An 11,628-nucleotide genomic window follows, 5' to 3' on the forward strand; every position below is an offset into this window, starting at 1 on the left:
AGGAGCGGTCTCTATCAGCTCCTTTTTAAATAACTCACCAATTCAGTACCCTGAAATCTCAACCTACAGACCTCATGCCATGTGGCATTACAATGCCTAGCTACTGGGGATTTTGTACACAGGGATACTTTAAAACATATACTAACTATTTATTTTTTGCAAGTAATTTCCCCCCTCACTTTTATCTTTCTGCCTGTCTGGGGGTGCATGAATGACGTGGCATTTTTGGCCTCACTGGATAAAGTGTGCCAATGACGTTTAACTATCTGCTTAATATTTAGAGAGATTGGTAGACAATACAATAGATCGCCCCCTGGAGGTAGAGGAGAATGTGGGCGTAAAGAGGCTCATGCTAGCCAACACTTGGACTTTAGACATGCTGTTGCGCAATGTCTCCTCACCATTCCATCTCACTCTGTCAGTCGCACATGTCTTAAGCCTGTCTTTCATACTCTTGACTCTGTATTGCAAATACGTTATAATCTTAACAGCTGACTGCATGGTTTCAGTCTAGAGGCATGATATAAGTGGAGTATTGCTAAGTGATTGTTTCTGTCTGTTGGCTTGCGGTATACAGTAGTCAGGAGTATACAGGAGTTGATATACAATACAAACTCATTATTATAATTGTCAGTGCACGTAGTCAATCCTACGGGCTGCGGCGCCACCTGTCAGCCAGGAGTGTTGGGCGGGAAGAGTAGGACGAAGTCTCTACGTCCTCCCGGTGGTGGTTCCTCACTGGCAGGTGAGTCAGTAGGACACGAAACACAGACATGTCATTTGTGTGGGAGGGGACTGGGGAGGCATGAATTGCATAACGAATATATAAACTCTGGAGAAAATGGGAGTATATCTTCACGGATCTCTGAAAGCAAATATAAATCAACGCTATAAGCGTTATATGTTGTATATCTGACTCGCCAATGTCATATAAGCACGTTCTCTTGTTTTCCCCCAAAGGAATGTATAAGGGCCAGTAAAACTATACTGAAGCATCAGGTGATATTGTGATATAGGTTTCACTTTCGGTTTCCAAATGGATGCTGTTCCAAGTCAGCCACTTTCTATATACCATCTATACGTACTTAATTAAAAAAAAAAAACACTTGGCTCCACTCAAATTAAGTAGTCGCTTAAAAAAAAAAGTGTCTTTAAATCATAAATGTGACATCAAACTATAAGGTCTGTGAGGACTATTTAAACACGAACAGTGCTGGATCTCAGCACCGCTGGACGTAGTAGTGACAGGCTTGTTTTACTTGACCACGATGTCATTTAGATGTTATTTAGGCACATGCTACTGTATATTCATGGTTTACCCCGTATCCTTAGATGTATTATGTACAGATTACCTTTCAAAGTATATTGTTTAGACTCCTGCTAAGCTCTTGGTTCACTCGTGATCCTAGTTTACTGAGGCACTGCACTACACTGTCTCTCTGCATTTGAGTGAGAAACCAGTACAAGTGAGAAAATCTGAATGGGCCGGGTCACTGTACTGTACTGTACTGTACTGTACTGTACTGTACTGTACTGTACTGTACTGTACTGTACTGTACTGTACTGTACTGTACTGTACTGTACAAGCCCTCCTCCCTGGCCTGTGTGTGTCTGTGTGTTAGGCTGTGCAACAGTGACACTTGGTGGTGAACAAAAGCTATAACGCTATGTTCGTGCTCGGTCACAGCCAGGGACACAGGGACAGACAGACCCAGGGACACAGGGACAGACAGACACAGGGACACAGGGACAGACAGACCCAGGGACAGACAGACCCAGGGACACAGGGACAGACAGACCCAGGGACACAGGGACAGACAGACCCAGGGACACAGGGACAGACAGACCCAGGGACACAGGGACAGACAGACCCAGGGACACAGGGACAGACAGACCCAGGGACAGACAGACCCAGGGACACAGGGACAGACAGACCCAGGGACACAGGGACACAGGGACAGGGACAGACAGACCCAGGGACACAGGGACAGACAGACCCAGGGACAGACAGACTCAGACACAGACAGACCCAGGGACAGACAGACACAGGGACAGACAGACACAGGGACAGACAGACTCAGACACAGACAGACCCAGGGACAGACAGACACAGGGACAGACAGACACAGGGACAGACAGACTCAGACACAGACAGACCCAGGGACACAGGGACAGACAGACCCAGGGACACAGGGACAGACAGACACAGGGACAGACTGACCCAGGGACACAGGGACAGACAGACACAGGGACAGACAGACAGAGGAACAGACAGACAGACACAGGGACAGACAGACAGAGGGACAGACAGACACAGGGACAGACAGACAGAGGGACAGACAGACAGAGGGACACAGACACATTAGTATTATTATGTATTTATTTATTTTCAACCGGGACCGCCTGCACACTTTCCCTGGCCTCGTCCCTTCCTGTTCGGCACGCCAACCCCCCCAACCACCCACGGCCCGAAACCGGCCGCTCCTCGCCCTGTTTATCTCACTTGTACTGTAACGTACAGTATGCTCACTGTAAGGCTCTCTGGGTAAGAGTGTGTACTAAATGTCTACATTGTGAATAGATCCATTAGTATAGTAACACAGCTCCTACTAGTGTAGCTGTTAATAAACACACGAACGCATGAAGACAGAGCTGGCACTGGGGTGACAGCATTAACTGAATGACAATGTTCTTTGTGTGTGCGTGTGTGTGTGTGCGTGTGTGTGTGTGTGTGTGTGTGTGTGTGTGTGCGTGCGTGTGTGCGTGCGTGCGTGCGTGCGTGCGTGCGTGCGTGCGTGCGTGCGTGCGTGCGTGCGTGCGTGCGTGCGTGCAGACAGGGTTTTGGAGACAGAGAAGATCCTGTTAACTGAACCGGTACCAGAGCTGGGCCACACAGAATACCAGCTGCTCAAGTTCTTCATCCTACTGTGAGCCAAAAGGGGAAATAAAAACACACCACTTTACATCTTCACGTATATTATAATCTTTTTACAAATACTCCAATTAAACAGCCATTTAAGGTCCTACACAGCTGTTAATGAAGCCATCTGTATAGTAGAGATTACATAGGTCCACAACTACCTGACTGTTGTAGGCTGGTATATACTGCCATCTAGAGGTTGGTGTTATATGAAACAGTTTTTAAAATTCGAGTTCCCACTCCCAGCATTGTTGATTTTGACAGCAAATTTTAATTTAGTTTTAGTCTTTTGAATAAAATTCTGTTACGTTATATTTTAGTCTGAAAGGTTTTAGGGTTAGTCTAGTTGTAGCCAACTAAAAAACCTCATGATATATTTTATGTATTTTAGCGGGCCTTGATGGCGTCGTAATGCCTGACGAAATAGTCAATATATTAATATTACTAAATGTTACAAGCTCACAGTGCCATTGTGAGCTTGTAGATCGGCTTTAGTTTAAACATACTATTGGTCCGACTGTCATAAGCACGGGGGCAGCGCATGTTCAACCACATGTCTGTTGTCGGTCCGTTGCTGTGTCTAATCTGCGTGTGCATCCCAATGTACTTACTTACTTACTTACTTACTTTCCACCACAGTTTAACACATTTTGTGCCCATGGATTCTTTCAGAATAGAGACGTAGAGTGCCATGCGTTTTTTTTGGACGATTAAAAAAATATATTATTATTTTATTTTTTGCTAAGACGTCCCCAGATGTCTTGGGTCTTATTATAAAGACGTCTGGAGACGTCCTGGGCTTACAATGTTAACCCATTCTGAACGGGAACCCCATTTTGGTGTTAGCGTCATGTTATGCTTTAGCTATTGAAAAATAGCAGATCTACAAGCTCATAGCGCGCCACCGAGTGGCGCGCTACGAGCTTGTAGGTCTGCTATTTTTTGAAAAATCGGAAGAACTACTGACATTTTTAGAATCTGATCTCAGGTCAGAATGGGTTCATCAGACCAGTGTGTGTCCAGTGGAAACCTCGTATGAATCTGATCTCAGGTCATCACTGCTGCAGATTCTATGTACTGTTGATGTGCATTCTGACCGCCTGTGCCTCTGTCTGTCTGTTAGGATCATCCTGCTGATCCTGTCCTCCTGTTACCTGGCCTTCAGGGTGTGTAGCCTCGAACAACAGCTGTCCTTCCTCAACACACAGCCCACCGTACCGCTAAGAGACAGGTGTGTGGTAGCCTCGAACACTCACACACACACACACACACACACACACACACACACACACTCGCTACACACACTCTAGTATCATTGGAACAAGCACACACTGTTTACCTTTGGTCAGGAGCTTTTACATGGCGGGAGCGTCGCGGTACAAAAGGCACAAATTACATCCGAAATTTGAATGGCAGAAGATCCACCAAGGACAGCTCTCTCTGGAATCCGATTTATTGGAGGTTTGAAAATCCTCCTTTCAACTGCTTTACACCGTGGTTATATTTTCAATCCCATAGCTGGGAACGGTGGGGCGTTGCCATAGGAACCGGACCAATTCCTGTGGTTGGACTCAACCATTATATGGATTATTAAGACGTATAAGACGAGTATACGTTAGGGTACGTATATATATACAGACCTGGGATATGACGCCACCTAGCGTCGGGGTACGTATACGGACATGGGGAAAGAAAGAATTTTTAAAATCATACTTTTTTTCTTAGTTATAATGAATTTGAGTTGACGTGTTTTTTTTTTAAGGGTAACTGTTGTATAGTCGCAATATTACTAATATACTAATATTGCTTAACCCATTCTGACCGGGCACCCATTTTGGTGTTGGCATCATGTTATGCTTTAGCTATTGAAAAATAGCAGATCTACAAGCTCATATCGCGCCACCGAGTGGCGCGATACGAGCTTGTAGGTCTGCTATTTTTGAAAAATCGAAGAGCGACTGACATTTTTAGAATCTGATCTCAGGTCAGAATGGGTTCATCAGGACCAGTGTGTGTCCGGCGGAAACCTCGTATGAATCTGATCTCAGGTCAGAATGGGTTAAGTACACCCCCCTGGACATGATGTACAGTACAAGTACATGACGCTAAGTATGTCGCAGGGAGGCACTGGGTCCCATTGTTAGGAACCCGAATCTTTGGTATGACTTGGCCTGGGATGAGATCAAACCCCCAGGGGCTGACACTCTAACCGCGAGGCCACTGAGCTGGCAAACAAGATAAGGGTGGCATGTTTCACTTTGCCTGCATGTGGTTTCAACCACACGCTTCTGTGTAAGGTGCAACTTTCATGGAAATCCAAACCACAATAATGCAGGGTGAGACCTTGGTTCGACAACGTTATGCATTATTTGGTTACTTCACTTGTCTGCAAGAATATTCTTTGGTACAAAAGCCTTAACCCATTCTGACCTGAGATCAGATTCTAAAAATGTCTATTACATCCTGACAGTTTCATTATTAACCCATTCTGACCTGAGATCAGATAAAAAAAATGTCAGTCGTTTTTTTTTCAAAAATAGCAGACCTACAAGCTCGTATCGCGCCACTCGGTGGCGCGATATGAGCTTGTAGATCTGCTATTTTTCAATAGCTAAAGCATAACATGATGCCGACACCAAAATGGGTGCCCGGTCAGAATGGGTTAAGTTTAATTCATAGAATGACTCAGTAATTACAAAAAAAGTCATGCAAAGACAAATAAATTAGTATGAGTTATCGTGCTAAATGTGTTTCCATGGGAATGACGTCAACTGAGCTCAGAGATTATTATGCATAATGCATCATAAAAATGAGCATACTGTAGTTCTGCCTGTACAGTTTGCATTAATGTGTTTATCCCCTCCTCCAGATAACGCATGTAATGCATGTACTGTAAAGTCAGAGCCATGAGAAGTTTGTCAATAATTGTCAAGAGCTATAGCACGTAGGTCACACGAACTACTATTTATTTCATGCCGGAAAACATTGAAGTCGTACTAAGTCAGTTCAATTCTGCAATCGTTTACAGTTGTCCACAAAACCCCTCTTGTTTGTCCAGCGCTTAACCCATTCTGACCGGGCACCCATTTTGGTGTTGGCATCATGTTATGCTTTAGCTATTGAAAAATAGCAGATCTACAAGCTCATATCGCGCCACCGAGTGGCGCGATACGAGCTTGTAGGTCTGCTATTTTTTGAAAAATCGAAGAACGACTGACATTTTTAGAATCTGATCTCAGGTCAGAATGGGTTAATCAGACCAGTGTGTGTCCAGTGGAAAACCTCGTATGAATCTGATCTCAGGTCAGAATGGGTTAATGTGCATTCACGCCAGAGAGATTAATATAAGCACTTTCCTTTGCTTTCCTTTGCAAGTTTCTCAGTCATGTTATGAACGTGGAATGTGTCTGCACAGTGCACACTACTGATGGACGTAGGCTATACAGCGGTGTTAACCCATTATGACCTGAGATCAGATTCATACGAGGTTTCCGCCGGACACACACTGGTCTGATGAACCCATTCTGACCTGAGATCAGATTCTAAAAATGTCAGTCGTTCTTCGATTTTCTTCGAAAATAGCAGACCTACAAGCTCGTATCGCGCCACTCGGTGGCGCGATATGAGCTTGTAGATCTGCTATTTTTAAATAGCTAAAGCATAACATGATGCTAACACCAAAATGGGTGCCCGCCCAGAATGGGTTAAAGGGGAATTCTACTCATTTTCAACATTTTACCATGTCATTAATATACCTTAGAGCTGTTGTGGGTGTCAGCTACACCTACTGTACTAATTTGATACACTGTATACATTTTCAATTGTACATTTATTTCAGTCGACAATAATTGTTCAATTATTTATTTGACAGCCCTTGTGTGATGTGGTCCAATGAGGGGGTCTGTAGAGAGTGATTTATTGACTGAAATAAAAATGGATTCTTACAGGTGTGGAGAGGTACCCTGCTGGCTGGCCAATGAGAAGACAGGCACCTGAAGCCCCAACTTCGGCCAATCGGAGAGAGGAAAACTGCACTTACACAGACAGACTGACCTATAGAGGGCAGGCAGTGAGCCGGGGCTCCTCTCTCCATCTTTAAACCTGGCTCCTCCCAGCAGGAGAGAGGACGACGCCCCGGGACTGAGGGGCCATGCCAATCTCTATCGCCCGCTGAAATCAATGGGACAGATCTCAATAGACCCCCCCCCCCCCCCACACACACACACACACACACACACACACACACACACTAACCCTGGTTTATAGCGACGTCCCAGTCACACTGTAGAATGCACTTTACCCAGAGCTGAGTTGTTATTGGCTCACAGTAGAGGTTGTAGACGAACAGAAGAGACAACCACAGCCAACGAGGTGCTTGCGTGGGAGGCACCTGTGTTACAGACCAGTCTGTGGACTCATGTCGCCCTCCAGAGGCCAAACGTAAAGCATGCTTGACATTTGTGTGGTCAGTAGTGCTCCAGGTGTGTAGATAGAGTTGTAGGTATGTAAGAGAATCTAGCTGTAAAAACAAGTTATGTACTTTATATCATAATGGTACTGAGTGTTAAGTGATGGGGAGACGTGTGAGTGCGTGCGTGCATGTGTGAGACGGAGAGATACAGTGTGTGTGCGTGCGTGCGTGTGTGCGTGTTGCCCCAGCAAATATTACACATGATGTTAGCTTGTGTAAAATCGTGAAATGTATGATGGAAGTCATTGGAAGAATGCCATTGTGTCGTCATGAAGAACGCCTTTAGTTCCAAAAACATTATAAACTGCTGAAGAAAGACCAGAGGAGAGACAGCAGCATGTGAACGTCATCTACTGTAAATGTTTTACTGTTTTTAACAGGGTGGGGGATACTGTTGCTTAGAGGCAGTTCGCTTCAAATTCAATCATATCTCTTATATCTTTAAAACCACATTCTGCTTCTGTGTTCGGTTTGTCCCGCCGCCCCCAGCTCATTGTCAAGTTGTTGATGATTATGAATCATAAGCAGCTTTATTGCCAAATCACAGGTTTATACAGGTGTAAAGAAGTTTGTTTTTCATTTAGGTGAACTGGTTTCACGCCATGGCCAAGGACACATGCTGGGGGGCCAGGGGCCGGATTAACAATGGAATTTAGGCCCTCTGCAAGACTATTACAAATAGATACAGCTGTTGCTTCCGTCGAAAACCGTATTCATAGGTCACCGATGTCACCCCCCTGCTAGTGTTTTTGGTCGTCCAACCACTCGGTGGGAGGAGACTCGAAAAATAGCAAATCCAGTCGGGGAGCAGCGGCGATCGTGCTGGCGGTGGCACCGTGCGTGACTGCGCGGCGGTGCGCTGAACGCACGCTCGTTCATTCACTGGGCGAACGAACACATAAAGTGTCGTTTCTTGATTGTTTTGCGCACGTGCCATGGAGCCCTTTTGATTTGGTGTAGCGCCGCGTCCCTAGGAGGGAAGGGGGCTGCAACCTGCGTTCCCGTCATGAGACGTTTCCATTTGAACTTGAAGTGAACTGACCCTTGCCCAGCGATACCTCTGCTGGTATCTTAACCCATTCTGACCTGAGATCAGATTCATACGAGGTTCCCGCTGGACACACACTGGTCTGATGAACCCATTCTGACCTGAGATCAGATTCTAAAAATGTCAGTCGCTCTTCGATTTTTCAAAAATAGCAGACCTACAAGCTCGTATCGCGCCACTCGGTGGCGCGATATGAGCTTGTAGATCTGCTATTTTTCAATAGCTAAAGCATAACATGATGCCGACACCAAAATGGGTGCCCGTTCAGAATGGGTTAACTGATGATGACCAAGCTGTCACTTTAACAGAGCACTGAAATCAAGCATTCAAAAGGCCCTGAACAATGATACGGGTGTTTCCTGTTCACTTGTAGCATGGACGGTGTATACAGTCACACGCACGACCGAAGGGGGAGTAGCCCACGCCATGCCAAGGTGTCAAACCGCCAGGTCGTCATGTGGAGTGACGGCACTTTATGTGCCAACGTGGGCGCTACCCTTTACGGGAAACTCTGCCCTTTTCGCTCGCACAGTGAGTGGGACGCAACCTCTTGAGTTTAGTCAGGTTAAACCTGGGTGGAGCTACTGTATACGCTGACAATTTTAGGATGTCACAAAAGAAAACCTATCGCCTATAGCCTCGGGGGAATGATAAGGCAAATTGACCTGCCCTTAGAGGTGCAACAAAACTAATAACAGGATTGTGAGGGACCTGTCAATCAAACCCAATTTTTGTGCACGCCCCCCCCCCCACACACTGCCCTAACGGAAAACACCTGTATGAGTGTTCAGAGCCTTTTTAAACGGGATCTGTGTGTGGCTTAAATGTTATCTGGAGGAGGGATAAACACATTAATGCAAACTGCACAGGCAGAACTACAGTATGCTCATTTAAACGGATCCTGTGCTATTGGTGTTAGTACTGGGTGAAGGTCTCAGTGGTGCTAATGCTGTACCTACTGTACAAGTTACAACAGTAGTGGAAGAAGTACTCAAATGTTTTACTTAAGTAAAAGTATCAATACGGCACTATAGAAATACTCGGTTACAAGTAAAAGTCCGTAATTCAAAATGTACTTGAGTAAAAGTACAAAGGTATCTTGGCATCAAAATGTACTTCAAGTACCAAAAGTAAAAAGTACTCATTATATAGAATGTGACTGTCCAATTTCAAGTTTTCAAATTTTGAAAATAGCAGTTCTACAAGCTCACAATGCATCACATTGGCTATTTTCAAATGGCCGGCGGAATGTACATAGGGCTGAAGTGGTTAATGTATGTTTTGTAATGATAATCAAAAATCTACAAAGTAACTAAAGTTGTCAAATAATTGTAGTGTAGTACAATTATAATATTTGCCTCTGAAATGTAGTGGAGTAGAAGTAAAAGTACTGAGAATTTGACATACTCAAGCAAAGTACTAATGCCTCAAAAGGTACAGTACTTAAGTAAAAGTACTTAGTTACTTTCCACCACTGCTGTACAAGCACAGTCCAGCGTCAGGATTTGTTTAAAACTCTGCCCCACAAAGACGAGAAGCCGTAACTATTTAAAGTGTCTTTAAAAGTCTTTATAAGTTGGGTTTAGATTCCAATTGTGAGAAAATATTAATGCTATTCCATCCACTTTGTTATCCAACAATTATTCTGGTTTAGCGAATAAATATTGCTGGTAAGCCTTAGGGATGGGCGATATGACAATTCTGGCTGATATCTGATATAGTAATCGATAACCGATATAAACCAATGTCAAAATATTCTTTTGGTATCGGTTCTATATTGCATTTTAAGGCCAACATCAGTCGATGTTGACAGATGAATTGCCCATCCCTAGTAGTAGGCCTACCAACAATTATTCTGATTTGAACAAGACATAATAAACATGAATGAATTGTAGTCACAGTCACTGCTATTTGTCTTGGTTGAGTATCTTTACTTGAAGGGGTAACTGAGACCGCTGTGGTTCTTCACGTCGCAAATCGTTGGGGAGAACCATCAACAGAGTTGATGGATGTCAAGTGTGTCTGAATGAAGCTAATAGTCGACCGCTGTACTGCTGTGATCCCTCAATATGTAACGTACAGTACATGCTGCTGTAAACCAGTAGTGTCTCTTCTACTGTGAAGGGCCAATATGATGTACATTTTCAATCCAGCCTGTCATTAATTAGTGCTCTTGCAACCCAAAAGCAGGGAAATAGTTGTTGCTCTCATCCCTCCGTGGCCCGTGATGAGATGTGATGTACAGTAGAGCTACAGTTAATAGTCTGGATGTATTTATTTATGTGAATAAATGTTTGGCTCGACATTAAGAACAGCGTGTGAAAAGGAGGGGGCAGTAAGAAGGTTCCCGTCTGAGATTTTTGGTGAAACTGTCTCGCCGTATAGCGCTGACTGTAAGACAACAAGAGAGTCTAATAAACAAATGATTGTTTATGCTTCCTGCATTTTCTTTTAACCACCGGCTCAGTCAGGCTGTGTATAAGAGGACCAATAAATACTACCTTGTGAAACTCATCAACTGGCATCAATAAACAGCTTATGGCGTCCAAAAATACCGTAGTTCTTTTTTATCCATTTGATTTAAACACTTGAACCCCAGCATCTATATGCTGGTGAACAGACAGAAAAGTTGTCCAAGTATGTCACAACTCAGGTTTAAATAAAGACTAGAGGATCAAGAATGTGACTACTGCATTATCCATACTATAGTACTTTAAAAAGGGTATTCTCCAAGCTGCTCTCCTCGAAGCTTGTCTCCACAGTGACCTCTTCTACAATTTACAATTTAGGCATTTGACAGACGCTCTTAAAGAGAAGGTATGGGGATTGATTAGGAAGGACAAAAGGGGTCATAATAGACAACCTGGCCAGACAAGCAGAAACAGCGGCAGGCCAGGGCAACTTGAAAGAGCTATATATGATAACCAAGAAGCTAGCAGGCAAGTTCCAGCAGGCAGACAAGCCAGTAAAAGATAAGCAAGGAAACCCACTCACAACAACTGAGGACCAGCGGAGAAGATGGGCGGAGCACTTTAAAGAGCTGCTGAACCAACCTACTCCAGTGGAAGCACCAGACATTCCACCAGCAGAGACAGTACTTCCAATAAACTGTCACAAGCCCAGCAAAGCAGAGATCAAAAAGGCCATCATGTCCATGAAGGATGGCAAAGCGGCAGGACCGGATGGAAT

The 11,628-nt window shown here is 44.4% G+C and overlaps 1 protein-coding gene across 4 annotated transcripts in view; it reads left to right on the forward strand.

Moving 5' to 3' along the window:
• Positions 1–10,910, forward strand: part of LOC310857889 (GRAM domain-containing protein 2A-like) — a 57,942-nt gene extending 47,032 nt beyond the window's left edge. For 2 of the 4 annotated variants that reach the window (XM_083763858.1, XM_083763859.1), the window contains exons 10-13: positions 635–745; positions 2,834–2,927; positions 4,044–4,151; positions 6,868–10,910. In XM_083763858.1, the coding sequence (XP_083619984.1) occupies positions 635–745; positions 2,834–2,927; positions 4,044–4,151; positions 6,868–6,916 (362 nt within the window). In that variant the 3' untranslated portion in view covers positions 6,917–10,910. The remainder of the gene's footprint in view (positions 1–634; positions 746–2,833; positions 2,928–4,043; positions 4,152–6,867) is intronic. The other 2 variants (XM_083763860.1, XM_083763861.1) reach the window with 2 other exon arrangements.
• The last annotated feature ends 718 nt before the right edge of the window (positions 10,911–11,628 follow it).

Source organism: Protomyctophum parallelum, assembly GCF_964188405.1.
Source record: "Protomyctophum parallelum genome assembly, chromosome: 4".
NCBI classification, from domain to species: domain Eukaryota; kingdom Metazoa; phylum Chordata; class Actinopteri; order Myctophiformes; family Myctophidae; genus Protomyctophum; species Protomyctophum parallelum.